Below are 25,270 nucleotides of genomic sequence, written 5' to 3'. Positions count from 1 at the left end.
CCAAAACTCAGGATGCAGAGTTAGGAAGATTACTGTGAGTTCAAGGCCAGCCTGAGATTACATATTGAATTCCAGGTCAGCCTGGGCTAGAGTGAGACCCTACCCTGAAAAACCAAAAAAACAAAACAAACAAACAAACAAAAATATCAGGGCTGGAGAGATGGCCTCCTGAGTGCTAGGACTAAAGGCATGTGCCACTATGCCCAGCCATTTATTTATTTATTTATTTATTTATTTATTTATTTATTTATTTATTTATTTTGAGGTAGAGTTTCACTCTAGTCCAGGTTGACCTGGAATTCACTAAGTAGTCTCAGGGTGGCCTCATGGTGATCCTCCTATCTCTGCTTCCCAAGTGCTAGGTTTAAAGGAATGTACCACCACGCCTAGCTCCATCCTTTTTTTTTTTGGCTTAAAAAAGTTTTTTTATTGTTTTATTTATTAGATACAGAGGGATTGAGAAAGAGAGAATGGCCATGCTAGGGCCTCTAGCCACTGAAAACGAACTCCAAATGCATGTGCCACAATGTGCATCTGGCTAACATGGGACCTGGAGAATCAAATCTGGGTCCTTAGGCTTTGCAGGCAAGCACCTTAACCACTAAGCCATCTTTCCAGCCCAGCTTTTAAAATTTTATTTATTTATTTTAATTTGAGACAGAGAGTGAGAGAAAGGCAGAGAAAGAGAGAGAGAGAATGGGTGTGCCGGGGCCTCTAGCAACTACAAACAAACTCCAAATGCATGTGCCACCTTGTGTATCTGGCTTACATGACACCTGGAGAATTGAACTTGGGTCCTTAAGTTTCATAGGCAAGTGCCTTAGCCACTAAGCCGTCTCTCCAAACCTTTTTCTTGGCTTTTTTTGAGGTAGAGTCTCACTCTAGCCCCGGCTGACCTAGAATTCATTCTGTGGTCCCAGGCTGGCCTTGAGCTCACAGTGATCCTCCTACCTCTGCCTACACCACTAAACTGGGCTCTTTTTGTTGTTTGTTTTGGTTTTGGTTTTTCAAGGTAGGGACTCACTCTAGCTCAAGCTGACCTCTAATTCACTATGTAGTCTCAGACTGGCCTTCAACTCAAAACACCTCTTCAGCCCTGGGATTAAAGGCACGTGCCACCACGACTGGCCCTTTTAATTTTTTAAAATATTTTTTATAATTTTTTTTTTATGAGAGAGAGAAGAGAAAGAGAAAATTGGCATGCCAGGGCCTCCAAGCACTGTAATCAAATGCCAGACATGTGAGCCAACTTGTGCACATGTGCGACCATGTGCACTTGCTTCACCTTGTGCATCTGGCTTACATGGGACCTGGAGAATCAAACCTGGGTCCTTAGGCTTTGCATGCAATTGCCTTAACTGCTAAGCCATCTCTCCAGACCTATATTTTTTTGTTTTCCGTGGTAGGGTCTCACTCTGGTCCAGGCTGACCTGTAATTAACTATGTAGTCTCAGGGTGGCCTGGAACTCATGATGATCCTCCTACCTCTGCCTCCTAAGTGCTGGGATTAAAGGCGTGTGTCACCACACCCGGCTTCCAGCCCTAATTTTTTTTTTAACAACTTCTATGATTATAAACAATATCCCATGGTAATGCCCTCCCTCCTCCCACTTTCCCCTTTGAAACTCCATTCTCCATCATATCCCCTCCTCCTCTCAATCAGTCTCTCTTTTATTTTGATGTCATCATCTCTTCCTCCTATTATGATGGTCTTGTGTAGGTGGTGTCAGGCATTGTGAGGTCATGGATATCCAGGCCATTTTGTGTCTGAAAGATCATATTGTAAGGAGTTCTACCCTTCCTTTGGCTATTACATTCTTTCGGCCACCTCTTCTGCAACTGACCCTGAACCTTGGAAGGTGTGATAGAGATATTGCAGTACTGAGCACTCCTGTCACTTCTTTCCAGCACCATGATGCCTTCTGAGTCATCCCAAGGTCACTGCTCTCTGAAAAGAGAAGGTCCTCTTCCAAAAGTGAGAGTAGCATTAATATAAGGGTATAAACATTAAGAGAAGTGCTTACTGGGCAGTTTGATGAGCATAGTATAAACATTTAGCTAGATACCAGCAGACATTACAACCCTAGGGCTCATGACTACCCTGTTTTAGGTTTTCCGTATCAGGGATGTATTTCCTCCCATGGAGCCAGCCTCCAGTCCAATTAGAGAGCAGTTGGTTTCCACCATGACAGATATGCCACTATTGCACCTGTTGCCAGTCCTAATTTTTGATAGATATTTATTGCTGTTGGTTTTTTGTTTTTCAAGGTAGGGTCTGGCTCAAGGCCAGGCTGAACTGGAATTCACTATATAGTCTCATTGACAATCCTACTTCAGCCTCCCTAGTTCTGAGATTAAAGGTGTGTACCATCAAGCCCACCTCTGTTTTTGTGCTTTTAAGAGATAAGACTTTGTTCTGTAGTCCTGGCTGATGTTGTACTCATGGCAGTCCTGCCTTAGCCTCCTCAATTCCAAGATTATAGGCATGCATCACCACACCTGGATGGCTTACGTTCTTTCTCTTTTTTCAATTACTTAATTGCTTTTTTAAAAAATATTTTATTTATTTATTTGAGAGAGAGAGGAAGAAGCAGATAGAGAGGGAGGATGGGTGTGCCAGGGCCTCTAGCCAAATAAACTCCAGTCGTATGTGCCACCTTGTGCATCTGATTTATGTGGGTCATCTGGGAATTGAACCTGGGTCCTTATGTTTTTGTAGGGAAGTGCCTTACCCACTAAGCCATTTCTCCAGCCCACTTAATTGCTTTAAAAATTTTTTTTGTTCATTTTTATTTATTTATTTGAGAGTGACAAACAGAGAGAGGAAGAGGCAGGTAGAGAAAGAGAGAGAGAATAGGCGCACCAGGGCCTCCAGCCACTGACAATGAATTCCAGATGCATGTGCCCCCTTGTGCATGTGTCTAACGTGGGTCCTGGGGAATTGAGCCTCAAACCAGGGTCCTTAGGCTTCACAGGCAAGCGCCTAACCACTAAGCCATCTCTCCAGCCCCTTAATTGCTTTTTATAAGCAACTCTATGGTGACCATTTTGTACACATATGTGTCTGGCATTTTACATTTGCTTCTTCAGGACAAATTCCTGGAAATAGTTTCCTGGATTTTTGATTTTGTGGTTTTGGTTTTTCGAGGTAGGGTCTCACTTTAGCTCAGGCTGACCTGGAATTCACTCTGTAGTCTCAGGGTGGCCTTGAACTCACGGCGATCCTCCTATCTCTGCCTCAGAACACTGAGATTAAGGGCATATGCCACTATGCCTGGCTTTAATTAATTAATTGTTTTAATATGGAATGCTTCATGAGTTTGCATGTCATCCTTATGCAGGGGCCATCTAATCTTCTGTGTATGGTTCCAACTTTAGTATATGTGCTTCCAAAGTGAGCACTATTTTGTTTGTTTATTTTATTTTTATTTATTTGAGAGAGAGAAAGAGAAAGAGGCAGATGGAGAATGAGTGCACCAGGGCCTCCAGCCACTGCAAATGAACTCCAGATGCATGCACCACCTTGTGCATCTCTCTTATGTGGGTCCTGCAGAATCAAACCTGAGTCCTTTGGCTTTGTAGGCAAGCACCTTAACCCCTAAGCTATGTCTCCAGCATTATATTTATTTGAGAATAGAAGAGAGAATGGGTATGCTAGGGCCTCCAGCCACTGCAAACTCCAGATGCACATGCCACCTTGTGCATCTGGCTTGTGTGGTTCCTGAAAAACCAAACCTGGGTCCTTTGGCACCTTACCCACTAAGACATCTTTACAGCCAGTTTTTTGTTTGTTTGTTTGTTTGTTTTTGTTTTGAGGTAGAGTTTTGCTCTAGCCCCCAGGCTGATTTAGAATTCACTAAATAGTCTCAGGCTGGTCTCGAACTCACAGTGATCCTCCTACCTCTGCCTCCCTAGTGCTGGGATTAAAGGTGTGCACCACCACACCTGGCCCAGACCTTTCTTAAATGAATGTTAATTAGAGAAGAAAATTAGCTGGTTGTGATGGTGTCCACCTTCTTTTGTTTGTTTGTTTGTTTTTTGTTTTTTGAGGTAGGGTCTCACTCTGGTCCAGGCTGACCTGGAATTAACTCTGTAGTCTCAGGGTGGCCTTGAACTCACGGCGATCCTCCTACCTCTGCCTCCCGAGTGCTGGGATTAAAAGCGTGCGCCACCATGCCCGGCTATAACCTTCTTTTTTTAATTAAAAAAATTTTTTAAAGGCATGCGCCACCATGCCTGGCTTTAAAGTTTTATTTTATTTTTTATTTGAGAGTGACAGACAGAGAAAGAGGCAGATAGAGAGAGAATGGGCACACCAGGGCCTCCAGCCACTGCATACGAACTGCAGACACATGTGCCACCTTGTGCATCTGGCTTACGTGGGTCCTCAGGCTTCACAGGCAAGTGCTTAACCACTAAGCCATCTCTCCAGCCCCGGTGTCCACCTTTAATCCCCGAATTCAGGAGTCAGAGGTAGGAGGATCACTGTGAGTTTGAAGCCAGCCTGGGACTACAGAGTGCATTCCAGGTCAGCCTAGGCTAGAGTTTTCTATCTAGACAAAAGGTTAAAACCACAGGGTTCTGGCCAAGGGAGTACAGCTTTAACATTTGGTTGGGTTCTGTGAGGATGAGAGCTGGTGACAAGATGGTTATATTCTGTTGGCATTTTACCCAGCCCATCCCCACCTCCTGATTCCTGACCATTTCCTCTCCCCCTTAGGCATCATGTGCATGGACCACCTGGAAAAGATGCTGAAGCTGGTAGACTGCAACCCCATGATGATGAAGGATGGCAAGTGGGTGGTGCAGAAGTATATTGAGCGCCCCCTGCTCATCTTTGGCACCAAATTTGACTTGAGACAGTGGTTTCTGGTGACTGACTGGAACCCACTTACTGTGTGGTTCTACAGAGACAGCTACATCCGCTTCTCCACACAGCCCTTCTCCCTGAGGAACCTGGACAAGTGAGCTCATACCACACATACCTTCCCTGAGTGACAGTGTCGTGTGGGGGTTGGAAAACAGGACTGCTACAGCAAAACTAGGTTTTAAACACGAACTCTGCCAGCAGTGAAGCACCCACACCCATTCTTCCTTCCTGCAGATGCTTGCCAAGAGGGTGCTGTGGGGTTCACTGCTCTCAGCCCTGGGGATACAGCAGTGAGCAAACAAGATCCCAGCTCTCAAGGACTCCACTCCTAGCAGGGAGAAACAGACTAGCAATTAACTTAAGTAAAATGATCTGCTAGGCATCGTAGTGCACCCATTTAATCCCACTAGGGAGGCAGAGTCGTGAGTTCCAGGCCACCCTGAGACTACATAGTGAATTTCAGGTCAGCCTAGACTAGAGTGAGACCCTACCTAGAAAAAAAAAAAAAAAGATATGGCTGGTGTTTCTGAGGATGACACCTGTGGTTGGTTTCTGGACCCTACATACACACACACATGTGATGCTTCATGCTATAGTCCCAGCACTTGGGAAGTGAAGGCAGGAGGATCAGAGTAAATCTAACCTGGGCCACATGAGATCACCTCAAAAAGATTTAAAAGATTAGTTTTCACAAATCTGTGGCTATCTGTTATCGGGTGCTTCATATGTGGCAAGTGTTTCTGTTTCTGCCTCATTTTGTAAGTATGGGAAGTATATAGATTAAACAGCTTGCTTAAAATCTCACATCCATGGGGAAGGCAGGACTTGAGCCTGCCTTGGTGACTACAGGGTCATCCTATATGCCCACCTTATTATGTTTTTGTTGTTGTTGTTTGTTTTTTCAAGGTAGGGTTTTATTCTAGTCTAGGCTGATCTGGAATTCACTATGTAGTCCGGGGTGGCCTCAAACTCACAGTGATCCTCCTACCTCTGCCTCCCAAGTGCTGGGATTAAAGACATGTGCCACCACCAGACTCTTTATCTTTTTTTGTTTGTTTGTTTGATTGGTTGGTTGGTTTTTGGAGGCAGAGTTTCACTCTTGCTCAGGCTCGCCTGGAATTCATTATGTAGTCTCAGGGTGGCCTTGAATTCATGGTGATCCTCCTACCTCTGCCTCCTAAATGCTGGGATTAAAGGCCTGTGCCACCACACCTGAATTTTTTTTTTTTCTTTTTAAAGGTAAAATATCACTCTAATCCAAGTTGACCTGGAATTCACTAAGTAGTCAAAAGGTGGCCTCCAACTCACAGCAATCCTCCTACCTTTGCCTCCCAAGTGCTGGGATTAAAGGCATGTGCCATGATGTTTCCACTTTATTAATTTAGAAACATAAAAGGATTAATTGGGTCTACACTCAAAACGCTTGCTACTGTGGCCCCTTAAGTAGCACCAAGTGACTGGTTCTGGCTCTAGAACAATGGGTGGGTCAAGGCCTCTTGCCCTTTTTGTCCTTCCAAGCAGAATCCTATTTTAGATGGCTGGTCCCAGGACTTGCCTGTGCCCCTGAGTTGGTTGTGACACACCTGAGCTGAGCCCTGTCTCTCACCAGCTCTGTGCACTTGTGCAACAATTCCATCCAGAAGCACTTGGAGACCTCCTGCCACCGGAACCCCTTGCTGCCCCCGGACAACATGTGGTCCAGCCAGAGGTTTCAGATCCATCTGCAGGAGATGGGAGCTCCAAATGCCTGGTCCAGTGTCATCCAGCCTGGCATGAAGGCTGCTGTAATCCACGCACTGCAGTCTTCCCAGGACACTGTGCAGAGCCGGAAGGCCAGCTTTGAGCTCTATGGTGCTGACTTTGTGTTTGGAGAAGACTTCCAGCCCTGGCTGATTGAAATCAATGCCAGCCCCACCATGGCACCCTCCACACACGTTACTGCCCGTCTCTGTGCTGGTGTGCAAGCTGACACCTTGCGTGTGGTTATCGACCATCGGCTGGACCCGAACTGTGACACAGGAGCCTTTGAGCTCATCTATAAACAGGTGAGGTGCCCCAGACCCCTCTGACAGGCAGCTCCACAGTGACAGGGCTCTGCAGACAGACTCCATTCAAGACCTGGGTTATGAATGGAGAGAGAACTCAGTGGTTAAAGGCACTTGCTTGCAAAGCCTTATGGCCTAGGTTATAATCCCCACTATCCATGTAAGGCCAGGTGCACAGAGTGGCACATGCATCTGGAGTTCATTTTTAGCAGCAAGAGAGCCTAATGAGCCTCCCCCCCACACCTGGGCTTCTAAACTTCTAAAACAGGATTTTTTTTTTTTTTTTTGGTGTTATTTTTTCAAGGTAGAGTCTTGCTATAGCCCAGGCTGACCTGGAATACACTATGTAGTCTCAGGGTGGCTTCAAACGCACTTTGATTCTCTTACCTCTGCTTCCCGAGTGCTGGAATTAAAAGTGTGCACCACCATGCCTGGCTAGGATTTTTCTTTTATTCTGTGTTGTTTTTTTTGTTTGTTTGTTTGTTTTGTTTTTTTTTCCAGGTAGGTTTTCACTCTAGCCCAGGCTGACTTGGAATTCACTATGCAGTCTCAGGGTGGCCCAGAACTCACAGCAATCCTCTTACTTCTGCCTCCCAAGTACTAAGAATAATGGTGTGTGCCATTACACCTGACCCTAAAATTTTTCTCCAGGTAGGGCCTCACTGTAGCCCAGGCTGACCTGGAACTCACTCTGTAGTCCCAGGCTGGCCTCAAACTCATACTAATTCTTTTACCTCTGCCTCCTGAGTGCTGGAATTAAAGGTGTATGCCACCACAACTGGCTGGATTTTTTTTTTTTTTTTTGGACAACTTCTGCAATGGTCCCTGAGCCTCAGAAGGTATGATAGTGATGTCTCACTTAGAACACTCCATTGCCACTTCTCAGAACTTTGACAAGTTTTGAATGATCCTACTAGTTACCACCATCTGAAAAGAGAAGCTTCTCTAACCAAAAGTGAGAGTAATATTAACATATGAGCATAAATATAAGTACTTAGAGGGCAGTTTAGTGAGCATAATATATCTATTTAACCGCACAACACTAGTAGTTTCCACCCAGGGCTTATGACCTCCCCATAGGATTTTATTTATTTGTTTGTTTTGTTTTTTGAGGCAGGGTCTCATTCTAGTCCAGGCTGACCTAGAATTCACTAGGTAGTCTCAGGATGGCCTCAAACTCATAGTGATCCTCCTACCTGAGATTAAAGACGTGTGCCACCACACCTGGCTCAGCCATAGGTTTTTTATTAGGTTTTCAGTACCAGGCATGAATTCCCTCCCATGGAGTGGGCCTCAAATCCAATCAGAGCAGTTGGTTTAAAATAGGATTTTTTTTCTTTCTTTGAGGCAGGGTCTCACTCGAACCCATGCTGTAGCTCGGTCTACAACTTAACTAATCATCCTGCTTCAGAGTCCAAGTACTGAACTTAGAGCTACTACATTCTGCATATGCTAGGCAAGTGCTTGCTGCTGAGCTACCTCTCTTGTCCTCAAAATAAATGAGGAAACATAGCTCAGTATGGTGGCACATGATTGAAGTCCTAGCACTTGAGCAGCAGAAGCAGGTAGATCTCTACAAGCTCAAAACCTGCCTAGTCTACATAGTGTCAGGCCAGTTAAGGCAACACAGTGAGATGTGTCTCTAAAATATATAAGTAGTTCAGGAAGAAAAAGCAGAGGAAATGGAAGAGAAGAAATAATTTTCAATTTAAAACTGATCAAATATGTTTTTTTTGTTTGCTTGTTTTTTGTTTTTGTTTTTTCAAGGTAGGGTCTCACTTTAGCTCAGGCTGGCCTGGATTTCATTCTGTAGTCTCAGGGTGGCCTTGAACTCACAGTGATCCTTTTACCTCTGCCTCCCAAGTGCTGGGGTTAAAGGTGTGCATCACCACTCACGGCCATTTTTGAGGAGGTGGCACATACACCTAAAATCCCAGCACTTGGGAGGTAGAAGCAGGATGATCAATAGTCCAAGTTCATCCTCATCTACATAGTGATTTTGAGAGCAGCCTGGGAGACATGAGACCCTCAAAAAGAAAGAAAGAAGAAGAAAGGTTGATTGGTTGGTTAACTATAGATGTCTGGAGCATGTCAGGCTTGGGATTATGCACCTGCATTTTTCATGTGGTGCATTGTCTCCCAAATATCATTTGTTGCTGGCCTGTTTTGAGTTTTTTAGGCCAGTGTCTAATGAAGGTTCATACTTTAGCTTCTTAAGTGCTGAGATTAGATAGACAAGCTACCATATCTGGTTAAATTTTTTTCTATGTATGTGTGTGAGAGAGAGATGTGGTGTGTGGTTTATGCACATGCAGCGCCCCATGTACTCCAATGCTCTTTTGTACATTCTTACTTGAGCCAGAAGCTCTTACTGTTTTGCCATGAGGTACATTGATTCTTAGCTCTGTGTTCCCATAAGGGTCTAGGTTTACAGATGTTTGTGGCTACACTTAGCTGTTTATGTGGGGCCTGGAGATCAAACTTAAGTTGTCTCTCAGGCCTCCTGGGCTCTCATTCTTAATCAGAAGGTGCTTTTAATTGCTGAGCCATCTCTTCAGCCCTCCATCATCATCATCGTTATTTGTGTGTGTGTGTGTATGTGTGTGAACATGTGCCACTTCATGCAGGTGGAGGTGTTATTTGTCTTCTTGGGGTGTTGATTGTCTCCTTCCACCTTGTTTGAGACAAGGTCTTTCTTGTGGGTTGTTTTTCAATTTATTTTATTTATTTATTTATTTATTTATTTATTTGAGAGCGACAGACAGAGAGAGAAAGAGGCAGATAGAGAGAGGGAGAGAGAATGGGCGCGCCAGGGCTTCCAGCCACTGCAAATGAACTCCATACGCGTGTGCCCCCTTGTGTATCTGGCTAACATGGGTCCTGGGGAATCACGCTTTGAATCCGGGTTCTTAGGCTTCACAGGCAAGCGCTTAACCACTAAGCCATCTCCCCAGCCTTCTCTTGTCGTTTTTGCTGCTATGAAGCCCAGTCTACCTGGTCCTAGAGCTTCAGGATTTTCCTAGCTCTGTCTCCCATTTCTGGAGGCATCTTCTGGCATTACAGATGCCTGTGCCACTCATTATGTGGATGCTGGGGATTCAAACTCTAGTTGGCAGCCTTGCAGAGCAAGTACCTTTAACCACTGAGCAATCTTCCTACTCCCACTTCTTTTGTATTTTTAAAAATTTGTTTATTTGTGAGCACAGAGAGATAGAGAGAAGACAGAGAGAATGGGCATGCTAGGGCCTCCAGCCACTGCAAACAAACTCCAGACATATGTGCCATTTTGTGCATCTGGCTTTATGTGGGTACTGGGGAATTGAACCAGGGTTGTTAGGCTTTACTGGCAAATGTATTAACTGCTAAGCCATGTTTTTTGCATTTTGTTTTAAAATTATTTTCACACCAGGGTTTCTTGTCACTATAAATAAACTCTAGCAAACAAAACTACCACTTTGTGTCCAGCTTTATGTGGGTGCTAGAGAATTGAGCTTGGACCTCCAGGCTTTGCCAATAAGCACCTTTAACCTCTGGGCCATCTCCCTAGCCACCCACTTGTTGTGATATTGTTTATCTTCTTTTCCTTTCTATCTTTATTTATTTATTTATTTATTTATTTTGAGGAAGGGTCTCACTCTAGTCTAGGCTGACCTGGAATGCATTAGGTAGTCTCAGGGTGGCCTTGAATTCACGACAATCCTCCTACCTCTGCTTCCTGAGTGCTGGAATTAAAGGCTTGTGCCACCACACAGGGCTCACGAATTTTTTTTTTTTTTTTTTTTTTTTTTTTGGTTTTTCAAGGTAGGGTTTCACTCTAGCCCAGGCTGACCTGGAATTCACTATGGAGTCTCAGGGTGGCCTCGAACTCACAGCGATCCTCCTACCTTTGCCTCCCAAGTGCTGGGATTAAAGGCATGCGCCACCACGCCCGGCACGAAAATTTTTTTTAAGTATTGGGAATTGAACTCAGGGCCTCATGCATGCTAGGCAAATGCTCTACCACTGAACTACATTTCATCCATCCCCTCTTCCCCTTTTTTTTCTGGCCTGGAATGCACTATATAGCCTAGGCCTGGCTTCTTGAGTTTCTTTTTTAAAGTTTTTGTTTGTTTGTTTGTTTGTTTGTTTTGTGATAGGGTCTCACTCTAGCCCAGGCTGACATGGAATTCACTCTGTAGTCTCAGGGTGGCCTTGAACTCATAGTGATCCTCCTACCTCTGCCTCCTGAGTGTTGGTATTAAAGGCATGCGCCACCACACCTGGCTTATTTTTATTTTTTAAAATATTTCATTTAGCCGGGCGTGGGACACACCTTTAATCCCAGCACTCGGGAGGCAGAGGTAGGAGGTTCACCACGATTTCAAGGCCACCCTGAGACTACAGAGTGAATTCTAGGTCAGCCTGGACTAGAGTGAAACCCTACCTCAAAACAAGCAAACAAACAAAAATATTTCATTGATTTATTTATTTGAGAGAAAGAGGCACATAGAGAATGGGCATGCTAGAGCCTCTAGCCACTGCAAACGAACTTCAGACACATGTGCTACTTTGTGCATCTGGGTATTAGGGAATCAAACCTGGGTCCTTAATGCTTCACAGGCAAGCACTTTAAACACTAAACCATCTCTCCAGCCCCTAAATATTTTATTTTTATTTATTTATTTATTTATTTATTTTTGGTTTTTTATTTATTTTTGGTTTTTTGAGGTAGGGTCTCACTCTGGCCCAGGCTGACCTGGAATTCACTATGTAGTCTCAGGGTGGCCTCTAACTCACTGCAGTCCTCCTACCTCTGCCTCCTGAGTGCTGGGATTAAAGGCGTGTGCCACCACTATTTTTATTTATTTATTTGAAAAATAGATAGATAGATAGATAGATAGATAGATAGATAGATAGATAGATGGGGAGAGAGAGAGGAAAATAGAGAATGGGCACATCAGGGCCTCTAAGCCACTTCAAACAAACTCCAGATGTAGGCGCCACTTTGTGTAATTGGCTTCACATGGGTCCTGGGTCCTTTGGCTTTGTAGACAAGTGCCTTAACTGCTGAGCCATCTCTCCAGCCTGGCTTCCTGAGTTTTTGAGTGCTGGGATTATAATTGTGACACATGATGCCCTGCTCCCCACCTTTTTTTAAAAAAAAGTTTTATTTATTTATTTGAGAGAGAGAAAGAGGCAGATAGAGAGAAAATGGGTGTGCCAGGGCCTCTAACCACTGGAAACGAACTTCAGATGCATTTGCCACCATGTGCATCAGGTTTACATGAGTATTGGAAATCGAACCTGGGTCCTTTGTTTTTGCAGGCAAGTGCCTTAACCACTAAGCCATCTTTCCAGCCCTCCCCACCTTTAAAAAATATTTTTATTTATTTGCAAGAAATGAGAGAGATAAAATATGGGCATGCCAGGGCCTTCAGCCACTACAAATGAACTCCAGATACATGTACCACTTTGTACATCTGGCTTAATTTACTGGGAATGGAACTCAGGTTGTTAGGCAATCTCTCCAGCCCCATCCCACCTCTTTTTTTAGTACTAGAAATAGAATCCAGGGTCTCATGCATGCTAGGCAAACATTGTACCATTGAGCTACACCCCCAGCCGTATTCATTCTCTCTCTCTCTTGCTCGCTTATTTCCTTATTATTATTTTGTTTTATTTTTCAAGGTGGAGTCTTGCTCTAACCCAGGCTGACCTGGAATTCACTTGTAGTCTCAGGCTGGTCTTGAACTCATGATAATCCTCCTACCTATGCCTCTTAAGTGCTGGGATTCAAGGCATGTACCACCACATCTAGCTCTAATTTTTAAAATATTTTTATTTTTATTTACTTATTTACTGGACAGAAAGAGGTTGGGGGAGGGGGATGGGTGCACCAGGGCCTCCAGCTGCTGTAAATGAACTCCAGACACGTTCACTGCCTTGTGCATTTTGCTTTTGTGGATCCTGGGGGAATTGAACCTGGGTCCTTTGGCTTTGCAGGCAAGCACCTTAACTACTAAGCCATCTCTCCAGACCCCCCCCCACACACACACTCTAATTTTTTAAAAATTTTGTTTGTTTTGTTTTTTAAGGTAGGGTCTCACTCTAGCTCAGGCTGACCTGGAATTCACTATGTAATCTCAGGGTGGCCTTGAACTCACGAGGATCCTCCTACTTCTGCCTTCCAAGTTCTGGGATTAAAGGTGTGTGCCACCATGCCTGCCATTTCAAAAATATTTCTATTTGTGTACAGGGAGGGGCGGTGGAGGGAGATAGTGCTATGGGTATACCAGGGTCCCTTGCTGCTATAAATGAGCTCCAGGTGCATGTGCCACCTTGTGCATCTGATCTTATGTGAGTACTGGGGAATTGAATCTGGAGCCAGCAGGCAAGTGCCTTTAACCACTGAGCCTTCTCACCAACCCATTACTTTTTTCTTTTTCTTTTTCTTTTTTTTTTTTTTTTTGAGTTAGGGTCTCACTATAGCCCAGGCTGACCTGGAATTCACTATGTAGTCTCAGGCTGACCTTGAACTCACACCAATCCTCCTACCTCTGCCTCCCAAGTGCTATGACTATAGGCATGTGCCACCATACCCAGGCCCATTACTTATTTTTGAGATAGGGTTCTGCTATGTATTCCTATGTATGTATGATGAGGTACTATGTAGACCACCTGGCCTCAAATGCTCAAAGTTCACCAGTTCTGTCACAGCTCTGAAGGTGAAATGAATCTTCCCGGAGGGCTTACCTTAAGTAACACTGAAGTGATCTAGCTGAATTTTGACCTTATTCTATTATTTATTTATTTATTTGAGATAGATTGAGAGAACATATGAAAGAGAACAAGAGCATGATGGGTACACCAGGCCCTCTAGCCACTGCAAAGCCCAAACACCTGTATCACCATGTGCCTCTGGCTCACATGGGAACTGGGGATTCAAACCTGGGTCCTTAGGCTTCATAGGAAAATGCCTTAACTGCTAAGCCATCTCTCCAGCCCCATTATTCTAATTTTTGAGGACAGGATGCCATTAGGCCAAAACTCCCTCTTCTGGTGAGCTGACCAAAACTGGTTGAATTTCTCTTTCTTTCTTCCCTTTTTTCCTTCCTTCCTTCCTTCCTTTCTTCTTTCTTTCCCTTCCCCACCTTTGAAATTTTAAAACAGGGTTTCACCAAGTTACCTAGGATGAACTTGAACTCATGGTCCTCCTGTCTTATACTCCTGAGTAGCTGGGAGGGACCTCGAGTTAGCACCACTGTGGCTTCCTCTGCCTTCTTTAAAGGTCTCAGTTTCTATTCTCCCATGCTGGGCTCACAGGAAGCTGCAGGCAGGCCATAAGCTTCTTATCTGTCTCTCTGTCTCAGTGTCATTTTTCAAATTCTGTGTATGAATCTGATTGGCTATGTTCAGGACACTGTCCATCCATTGTGGTCTATAGTATAGAGCCACCACACACATTCTAGCACATTCCAGGAGAAACCTGGGAGAACAATGGGGTCAGGTGCTTGTGGAGGCATGGACAATACCTGGGCTCTGTGATTCTCTGGGTACTCTAGGTACACCTATTAGGGGTAAAGGTGGGCTCCTCATTTCTCAGCCCAGAAATGTCTCTTAAACAGGCACATCAGAAATTGCTTCCATTCATCTGTCCTCTAGGCCAAAGATTCTATTGCTAGTGTCTAAGTGGGCTTTGTCTTTTCTTCTTGCCCACAGCCTGCTGTGAAAGTGCCCCAGTATGTGGGTATCCAGCTCCTGGTGGAGGGCTCCACCATCAAGAAGCCTATGAGGATGTGTCACAAGCGGATGGGGGCCCGCCAAGCAGTCCACCATGTGCTGACCCAGCAAGGCTCTGGGGAAGGCAAGGACTCAGGGACCCCTACCTACAGGTCAGCTTCTAGGAACAGTGCTGGGGCTATGGAGAGGCCAGACTCCACTGCCACCACCTCAGATCCTGGAAAGGGAAAGAAAGACAAGGCAAAGTGCCACAGTCCTGGTCTGCCCCACCCTCTCAAAGTGGGACCCTCCCACCACCAGGAAGGGCTACAATTTTAACAAGAACTTTTGCTAGTGGGAATAGGCAACCCCACCCCTAAACAGATGGTCACTGAGCCTGAAAACACCCCAGGCACTGAGATAAAATTGTTTCCCTCAAATACTCCAGTGTCCCAATGTGATATCTTCTGCAATCCAAGTCCTTCCCTCTCCTAGATTTTCTCTTTCCCGCCAGAGGCCAACAGAGTAAACTAATCACACTGTGTATCTTTAAATATACAGACAAATTAAGTATTACTACCTCCAAAGTAGTCACCCTGCCAAGAAGTTAGACCAAAACCTGCCAGGGCTCATTTCTCAGAGCCCAGGCTGCTGCTGCTATAGGCAGTTTGCTTCTGTGTAGTGGCCTCTGAGGAAAGGAGCTGACACTTGTACAGCAGTTGACTGCTAACACCATGCTCTTACCACTGTGCTCCCTCAGTCCTCCCAGCACCCCAGTGAGGTAGGTACTATTGTCCCCATTTTCCAGCCGAGGTGGCAGGAAGTATAAGGAAGTTGCCAGAGGTTCTGCAGCTCAGAAGGGGCAGAGCTGGGATGCAGACCCAGGTCTGTGGGACCCCATTCTTCCCATGGTCTCTGGAGGAGGAACTGGGAGGGTTTCATCTGTCCTCACCTCACCATCTCTCCACCACTTCCACACAAACCCTGTGGGACAACTGGTCAGCCCTGGGCCCTCCTCAGACCCTCACAGCTCCCCTTTTCCTGCAGCCCCTCCCCACTTCCCCAGCCAACATGTCAAGGCCCAGCTGCCTTCTCCCCATGTGCTCCGATCACAGAGCCAGGTCCTCAGACTTCAGCACGGTAAGCTGGTGGGCTCTAAGGCTCTGTCAACCACAGGCAAGGCCTTGATGACTCTACCTACTGCCAAGGTTCTGATATCCTTCCCACCTCACCCTCATCTAAAGCTGGCACCTAGCATCCTGAAGCCGAGAAAGGTGGGCCTCGAACTGTGCCTCACAACCTGGTGGGCAATGCTGAACACTTGGGTGGGGGCTGAAAGGCACAGGCTGGACAGTGCCCAAGGGAAGGGCTCATCTCTCTTTGAACCCCTTTCCTAGACAAAGTCTTCATCATTTCTCTCCTCTTCCCCCCTTTGCATGGAGGCTGCTGTTCCCCAACCCCTTCAAGGCCTCCATCTTGGAAGTGCCTTGTGGCCTGTACCCTTTGAAGCTGGATCTCTTCCTAGCACCCACAGGAAGGTCAAGGCCAAAGACAAGTTTGAGGCCAGATTCTACGACACACCCAAGACTGATGCAAACCCTGAGAAGAGGCTGCGCCTCCCTGAACACCCCCTGTCCTTTATTTTAACATCCCAGAGGCTGGGACCATGGGAACTATAAATCTATGCCAGAGAAAGAAAAAAACAAACAACCCCCCCCCCCTGCTTTGATCCCCATTGCCCCATCCCAGATCCAACACCAAATAAAAGGAGTGAATAAAGTACTCTGGGCTTGGCTCCACTGTTGGGGTATGAAGAACAGGGGTGGAGAGAGTTCAGCCCCAGGTTTGGAGCAAGAACTATAGCCCATCAACAATGGCCCACCACCAAGGCCCAACTTCCCAGACACAGGGCTTCCAGTGCAGGACTCCTTGGATAAAGTGTGGAAGAGTCTGCAAAAGGAGATGTGGGGATGGAAAGAAGCTCAGTGGTTAAAGGCACTTGCTTGCAAAGACTGATGGCCTGGGTTCAATTCTCCATAACCCACACAAAGCCAGATGCACAAAGTGGCACATGCATCTGGAATTTAATTTCAGTGGCTAGAGTTTCTCACACAACCATATTTATTCTCTAAAATAAAAATATTTTTTAAGCCGGGTGTGGTGGTGCACACCTTTAATCCCAGCACTCAGGAAGCAGAGGTAGGAGGATCGCCATGAGTTTGAGGCCACCTGAGACTACATAGTGAATTCCAGGTCAGCCTGCACTAGTGAGAAAAACCTAGAAAAACCAAAAGAAAAGAAAAAGGAAGCTGGGTATGGTGGCACATGCCTTTAATCCCAGCACTAGGGAGGCAGAGGTAGCAGTATAAGGAAAGTGTAAGAGAAAAGCCAAAGATAGCATCAGACTTGATCTCTAAGGCAGACTGTTGAGAGAAACTGAGGGGCAACAGCCTTCCTGCAGGATGAAGGCTGAAGCACTGAGTCAGGCAGGGGTTCAAACTTATAAGGAGGATCCTAAGAAATAGACTATACCAGGTACAGTAGATAAGGAACTTGTAGGTGTTTGTGTCCTTGTTCAGAATAGGCTTTTTCAGCCAGGATTATCTAAGGGAGGATACCCAGATGATTTCTAGTCCTTCAAGACCATCTGAGCTAAGGGGAGTACATCAATCCGAGAAGCCAGACTGAACTCTGTTGTTTCTTTTATGGCCTTCTATCCTTAGGGATACATAGTAACTATTTAGTTCCCTCTGGTTTTCAGGGAAATCTATTAACCCTTCAGTCTAGACTCCAGAAGGATAAAAAAGATTGGAAGAACTGGGAATAAGTGGGACACCTTGGGATGGGCTACATGTGCAGAAGCAGGGGTGACATCAGATCCTCTGATTATTTCCTGCTGGGAAGGGGAGTAGATCTCACAGGGTGTCCTGCACAATCCTGTGGACGTTGGATGCCCAGGGGCTGATACTCAGTTGCCATAAGAATTCAGTGATTTGCTGTGAAGTGAAGGCAAAGATTCTGTCTTGGAGGACTTCATTGAGTAGTCAAGGACCAAAAGAGAGAGTGAACATTATAATCAGGGGAATAAAGTACATGTCAGGATAGGTTTAACTTGAAGGGAGTAGAGCTGTGAGATTTTTTTAAATTTATAGCAATAGATATCTTAGCTAGTCACAGAGAGATGTCAGGTCACATGTAGAGAAATAATATTGGCCATTAAAAAGGCTAATACAAAGCCGGGTGTGGTGGCACACACCTATAATCCCAGCACTTGGGAGGCAGAGGTAGGTGGATAGCCATGAGTTCAAGGCCACCCTAACACTACATAGTGAGTTTCAGGTCAGCCTGGACTAAAGTGAGACCTCAAAAAAACAAAAACCAAAAAAAAAAAAAAGCGAATACAGCTGGGTATGGTGGCACACACCTTTAATCCCAGCACCTGGGAGGTAGAGGTAGGATTGCCATGAGTTCGAGGATACCCTGAGATTACATAGTGCATTCCAGGTTAGCCTGAGCTAGAGTGAGACCGTACCTCGAAAAATAAATTTAAAAAAAAAGGCTAATACAGCCCAAAATATTATTGGCACTGGATTGGTAACATTTCCTTTTCACAACAATCATTGTAGTCCATTGTTGAAGTCTTAGTCACACAAGTGTGGCTTTTGGGAGTCTCAGCTTTTTTTTTTTCAAGGTAGGTTCTCACTCTAGCCCAGGTTTTCCTGGAATTTGCTATGTAGTCTCAGGATGACCTCAAACTCCTCCTACTTCTGCCTCCTGAGTGCTAGGATTAAAGGCATGTGCCCCCACACCCACCTCAGCTTTTGGTTTTCCATTTGTCAAACTTCATTTTGCAGTTTGTATACATAGTAGGCTATTATCTCACGTTGATTTTATGAACAGGCAAGCAGGCAGCTCTTCAAGAGAGTGATACCACAGCCATTAGCAAAGAAACACCTAGTTCATGTCAAATCTATTAGCCATTATGATCTGGTTATGTTACATGACATTTACAGGTACATGAACATTGTATTTAAGGTTGAAAAAAATAATATAGGAGGAAGGACTTGTTAACTTGGATAAAAAGTTAATTGGAATTTGTGGAAATATAAAGATTTGGTTTGGGTAAGGTAGAAAGTATAAGAGATTAGTATTAAAGCAATATTTGGATAGAGATTAAGAGGTTAACTAAGTTTGAAGTTTAGGTTTAAAGGTTTCTTTTTTATTTTGTATTTATTTGAGAGAGAAGCAGATAGAGAGGCAGATAAAGAATGGGTGTGCCAGGGCCTCCAGCCACTGCGAATGAACTCCAGATGCATGTGCCACCTTGTGCATCTGGCTTGGGTCCTGGGAAATTGAACCTAGGTCCTTTGGCTTTGCAGGCAACACCTTAACCACTAAGCCATCTCTCCAGCCCCAAAAGGTTTCTTTTTGCATAAGTCTTTACTTACTTGGTCCAAAGATCAAAAAGTCTTATTTTTAGTTATTTATTTTATTTTTTGGTTTTTCGAGGTAGGCTCTCACTCTGGTCCAGGCTGACCTGGAATTAACTCTGTCATCTCAGGGTGGCCTTGAACTCATGGCAGTCCTCCTACCTCTGCCTAGTGCTGGGATTAAAGGTGTGCGCCACCACGTCCCGCTAAAAAGTCTTATCTTCAGAAGAACTAACAAAAGTATGCTGGGCTGAAAGACTAAAAGTTTGTTATTATCAGTTTATTATATAAACATAATGAAATTATGTTTTATATAATTATATTGGTCATATAATACAATGACATATTTTATATAATTAGGCCCAGATTTACCTATTAGAATAAATATAGCAAATAAATAAGTCTTACCCAATAGGAAAACATATAAGAGTAAAATATTTAAGAAACCTATTGTTGTAAACAGGTGTCCTATGCAACAAAATAAAGGCTTAGATTTTGATTTTTTTTGTCACACTTAGATAGAATTTAAATAAATAAACAGACAAAACTATTTTAAATATCTTAATCTTGGTGACCTTGATATTAATATGGGAAACTAAGGCTTATAGAACCAGCACCAGTGACAGAGTGGAGAATCATCATCATGAGTCCAGGGGAATCACTTCCATGGTCTGAAAAAATGGTCAATTATTAGAAAGATATCTGTATCTATGTTATGGAGTTAAGAAGAAACATAAGATAATTTCAGTACTGGCCAGAAGCTGTAATACAAACCATGGCCTTGGAACAGTACAAAAACTACAGTGTCAGCACAAAAGTAAAGAATTAAGTTTGAACTGGACTAGAGAGATGGCTTAGCGGTTAAGCGCTCACCTGTGGAGCCTAAGGACCCTGGTTCGAGGCTCGATTCTCCAGGACCCATGTTAGTCAGATGCATAAGGGGGTGCATGTGTCTGGAATTTGCAGTGGCTGGAGGCCCTGGAGCACCCATTCTCTCTCTCTCCATCTGCCTCTTTCTCTCTCTCAAATAAAATAAATTTAAAAAAAATTTTAAAAAAAATTAAGTTTGAACTATGTAAACAATTAAGGCAAGAGAAATACAGAGGAACAGCTTTTTAGAAGTCAGGCATATCTTATTCTTTAAACATGTAATAGTTACATGTACAGGCAGAACATGTTAAGTAAGGCAGCATAAAGTTTTGGCATTTGTCTTTGGTAACATCTTTGATTAGTTTAGATACCTGTGTGGGTACCAATTACCCAGGGAAGGTTGAAAGCAGGGCCGTAGAGTATGAAATCATTTATTTTAGGTGAAGACCATTGTTTGAGCATGGAGCTGTGCCCTAAGACAGAGAATATGTATGTCTTAAGAGTTAATTTAGTTACGAGCAATAAACCTGAGATACCAGAGAACATAAAAGAGCAGAATTTGGTCTTTGTTGAACTAAAACAGATGAACTCTCACACAACCTTTTACAAATCTGTTTTAAAGAGAAAACTGTTGACTAATTAATTTTTTTTCCCTGAGGTAGGGTCTCACTCTAGCTCAGGCTGACCTGGAATTCACTATGTAGTCTCAGGGTGTCCTCGAACTCACAGTAATCCTCCTACTTCTGTACCTCTGCCTCCTGAGTGCTGGGATTAAAGGTGTGTGCTACCACATCTGGCCATCTTTTGTTGTTTAATCTTACTGTTTACATGTTTAAACCATTTTAAACTTGTATGGACCATATTTAAAGCTTTCTTTTCTTTCTTTCTTTCTTTTTTTTTTTTTTTTTAGGTAGGGTCTTGCTCTAGTCCAGGCTGACTTGGAATTCACTATATAGCCTCAGGGTGGCCTCAAATTCATAGAGATCCTCTTACCTCTGCCTCCCGAGTGCTGGGATTAAAGGCATCCACCACCGTGCTTGGCTTAAATATCTTTCTTAATAAGGTTTTATGTATCTATTAGAATGACATTTTATTAAACAAAAATTTTTTTTCAAGGTAGGGTCTCAGTCTGTCTCAGGCTGACCTGGATTTAACTGCATAGTCTCAGGGTGGCCTCGAACTCACAGCACTCCTCCTACCTCTGCCTCCTGAGTACTGGGATTAAAGGCGTGTGCCACCACACCTGGCTTATTAAACAAATTTTTAACTAATGGGAAAAGATATAAGAGCAAAATACATAGAAATCTATTGTTGTAAACAGAGAAGCAGATGTTTTATCCAATAAAAGGAAGACTTTATCCATAGGAAAACATATAAATTTAGCATTTGGATACAATTCAATCATAGCAACTTTTTTATAACTTCTGTTTTTATGGTTTTTGTTCTTGTGGTTAATTATAAATTGTCTGGGTTCTGATTGTCTGTCCTCCCATTCCTTGGGTCAGCAGTCTCCCTAGACTCCCCCCTTTTTGACTATTCATAAGGTCAGTTATATTATTTTCATATTTTGACTTTTATGTTGTATTTGGATAAGGTTTAAATGAACAAAACTCATTAAAATGAATCTTGATTTTGTTAAACATGTAGTTTTTTTTCAGTAGTCAAAATTTAATGGTAGGAAATACAGGCATAGCTCAATTTTAACTTTTGAGACATGGCAGTATAAGTGAATTTATCAACTTGTTACAAAGAGTAAAGTCTGAATTATATGAACAATTAAGATGAGAAAAAATATGAAAAATGAAAACCTTTAAGTTAACCCATTTTATCAAGGCAACTTAAACCTTTTTCAGCTTAAGTCCCACAACCTTTTTATATCACTTTCATATCCTTTTAATAACATGCCTTATAACAATCATTTATCTCATAGTCTTTTCTGATCTAAAACATCTCTTTCTGTAGAAGTAGGATTAGAATTTGGTATACAAATATGTCTACCACATGTAGTAACCATGAACAAGCATGTTGTTAAAATCATAGAGTTTAATTATTGTAAGTACATTGTAAACCTGTTTCCAATAATTTATTATCTTAAAATATATGAGCATTAGAATACTTAGTGACCATAAGCATTAGAACAATTAATGACCATGAATTTAGTCATATATAAAGACAGACGACATGAAACATAGGACACATGACATAACATGGTTGGCCAATATTAGACATGACAACATCCTTGTCAAGATTTTAGTTATTTTAAATTGGTGAGGACTTAAATCTTAACAGGGCAACAGCCAGTGGTTTAAATTTAAAGTTGACTATTTTTCCTTTGGTGGCTTATAATAAAAAAAAGGGGGAAATGAGAGAAAAAGGAAAAAAACCCTAGAAGATGAATAGTGATTTTAACTTTTAGCAAGGAGAGAAAAATTAGATATCCATATGTAGGAGAAGTTAAAGAGGCCCAGTGAAGACAGGAGTTTCTTTTTGGAGGCAGGGTTTGTATTTGACTTAGTGGGATGGCTCAAATTTGGTGTAAGAGGAAAGAGAACCTGTTAAGTCATGGCCAGCTGGTGAAACTGTGTGTGAGTTTTAGAAGGGGCAGAAGCAGGGAAGGGAACCTCGCACCATTTGCTGTGGCATTTCATCGGAGAAAGTTACCAATGAGAATGTTGAAATCCAAGGTACCAAATTCAGGCCAGTGTTGGCCATTGTTTACTGGCCAAATTTGAATAGAGAGTTGGAGTAATTTCATAGGTAGGAGCTCAGAGTCCGAGTTCTTTTAAATTAGCTTTGAGACATGTCAATGGAATATTTTTTGGGAACAGATAATTTAGAGCCCATTTTGGAGGACAGATACTAAGGGAGTGGCCAATCCCACCACCAGGGACATCTCCCAGGCTTAAGGAGGGCAAACAAAACCCAAAGATTAGGAGGGAGTGTCCTTGCACTCATAATGCTTAAGGTGTCCAGTGGAGTGATACATGGGGGGTGGGGGACTCCCAGAGCCTCCTATTGTCCAGGGACTGAAAAGTGAGAAATGCCCAAAGTTTCGAAGGTCTGAGACAGAGCACCTCCACCACAGACCAACAGTGAGTACCTTGTCTCGAACATTGTGATCTGATGAGGGTATGAGTGCAGCAGATCACATGGTGTGAGGCCTCTAGTCCAGAGTTCAGAAGTCCAGTGGGAGAGGGTACAGGCAGCTGTTTAGTTCAGAGTAGTAAGCACAGTGAACTTTTGTGCTACTTGAGAGTGAAACATTGACATTGTAGTCCATTGTTGAAATCGTAGTCACATGGGTATGGCTTTTGGTTTTTCATTTGTCAAACTTCATTTTGCAATTTGTGTACATAGTAGGCAATTATCTCATGTTGATCTTATGAACAGGAAAGGAAACAGCTCTTCAGGAGAGTGATACTTATCAGAGCCATTAGGAAAGGAACTCCTATATCATATTAAACCTATTAGCCATTAGGATTGGTTATTGTCCATGTATGAGTTTTCTTGCATGTGACATGACATTTACAGGTGACATGAACATTATATTAAGGTTGAAAAGTAATAATACAGCATTTCCTACCTGTGAGCTACATGGTAATCCTCCAAAGAGGGTCCTACCTATATATCCCCTGTGAGTGTGTCCTCATATGGGAAGAATTTTGCAGATCTAGTTCAACTGACATCTTGAGGTCATCCTAGTAATGAATCTCGATTCATTAGCGACAACCCTAAATCCAGTGCCAAGTCAGAAGAAAAGGTATGCCGAATGTCTGTAATTCTAGCTCTTGGAAGCTAGAGGCAAGACAGCCAGTAATTCAAGGGCATTCATGACTACATAGCAAGTTTTGAGGCCAGCCTGGGTTATATACCCTACCACAAAGAAAAAACTCCAAGGGCTGGAGAGATGACTTAGTGGTTAAGGCACTTGCCTGCAAAGCTAAAGGATCCTGGTTCAATTCTCCAGGACCCACATAAGTCAGATGCAGAAGTGTGCCGACCCGCAGCACAGAATCGAACAGTACCCGAGGGAAGGAGCAGGAATGAACCTGGGGCAAGAACACAAGGAATGGAGCCAAGACAAGTTCTGATCAAGGCTCAAGCTTATTCAGGCAGCTGCAAGCTTATCAATAATCTCCCAACTAAGAAAAGCCCAGGCCCAGATGGATTCACTGCTGAATTTTACCAGACCTTTAAGGAAAAGCTAACACCATTGCTTCTTAAGCTTTTCCAGGAAACAGAAAAAGAAGGAATTCTTCCAAACTCCTTCTATGAGGCCAGCATCACCCTGATACCAAAACCAGGCAAAGACAGAACAAAAAAAGAAAATTACAGACCAACCTCCCTCATGAACATAGATGCAAAAATTCTCAACAAAATATTGGCAAACAGAATACAAGAGTATATCAAAAAGATCATTCACCCTGATCAAGCAGGCTTTATCCCAGAGATGCAGGGAGGGTTCAATATATGCAAATCTATAAATGTAATACATTATATAAACAGGTTGAAGGACAAAAATCACATGATCATCTCATTGGACGCAGAGAAAGCATTTGACAAAATCCAACATCCCTTCATGATAAAAGTCCTACAGAAACTGGGAATAGAAGGAACATATCTCAATATCATAAAAGCTATTTATGACAAGCCTATAGCCAACATATTACTGAATAGGAAAAAACTGGAAGCTTTTCCACTAAAATCAGGAACAAGACAAGGGTGTCCACTGTCCCCACTTTTATTTAATATAGTTTTGGAAGTCTTAGCCATAGCAATAAGGCAAGAGACACAAATAAAAGGGTTACAAATTGGAAAGGAAGAGATCAAGTTATCATTATTTGCAGATGACATGATTCTATACATAAAGGACCCTAAAGACTCTACCAGCAAACTGTTAGAGCTGATCAAAACCTACAACCATGTAGCAGGATACAAAATAAATACACAGAAATCAGTAGCCTTCATATATGCTAACAACAAACATACAGAGGATGAAATCAGAGAATCACTCCCATTCACAATTGCATCAAAAAATAAATAAATAAAATAAAGTATCTTGGAATAAACCTAACCAAGGAAGTAAAGAATCTCTACAATGAGAACTTTAAAACACTCAAGCAAGAAATTGCAGAAGACACTAGAAAGTGGAGAAACATCCCTTGTTCCTGGATTGGAAGAATCAATATTATGAAAATGGCAATCTTACCAAAAGCAATTTAATGCAATCCCTATCAAAATTCCAAAAGCTTTCTTCATGAAAATAGTAAAAACAATCCAAAAATTAATTTGGACTCACAAAATACCTCACATATCTAAAATAATACTGAGCAACAAAAATAAGGCTGGTGGTATCA

General features: G+C 43.1%; 1 protein-coding gene and 1 non-coding gene across 2 annotated transcripts in view; one reads left to right on the top strand and one right to left on the bottom strand.

Annotated features, from left to right (window-relative positions):
* The window catches only part of LOC101601381 (actin-related protein 2/3 complex subunit 4), a 66,854-nt gene extending 50,534 nt beyond the window's left edge, over positions 1 to 16,320 (top strand). Inside the window, exons 11-15 of the mRNA XM_045133453.1 lie at positions 4,721 to 4,964; positions 6,480 to 6,915; positions 14,614 to 14,786; positions 15,422 to 15,498; positions 15,661 to 16,320. Of these exons, the coding sequence (XP_044989388.1) occupies positions 4,721 to 4,964; positions 6,480 to 6,915; positions 14,614 to 14,786; positions 15,422 to 15,498; positions 15,661 to 16,010 (1,280 nt within the window). The 3' untranslated portion in view covers positions 16,011 to 16,320. The remainder of the gene's footprint in view (positions 1 to 4,720; positions 4,965 to 6,479; positions 6,916 to 14,613; positions 14,787 to 15,421; positions 15,499 to 15,660) is intronic.
* Positions 3,297 to 3,402, bottom strand: LOC123454899. Its single transcript, XR_006633554.1, has one exon. It is a non-coding gene; the product is annotated as a U6 spliceosomal RNA (small nuclear RNA).
* Positions 16,321 to 25,270: the final 8,950 nt, after the last annotated feature.

Source organism: Jaculus jaculus, chromosome 14, assembly GCF_020740685.1.
Source record: "Jaculus jaculus isolate mJacJac1 chromosome 14, mJacJac1.mat.Y.cur, whole genome shotgun sequence".
In the NCBI taxonomy this organism is placed as follows: domain Eukaryota; kingdom Metazoa; phylum Chordata; class Mammalia; order Rodentia; family Dipodidae; genus Jaculus; species Jaculus jaculus.
Note: the sequence above shows the minus strand (reverse complement) of the source record. Positions and strands in the feature narration are given on the sequence as shown.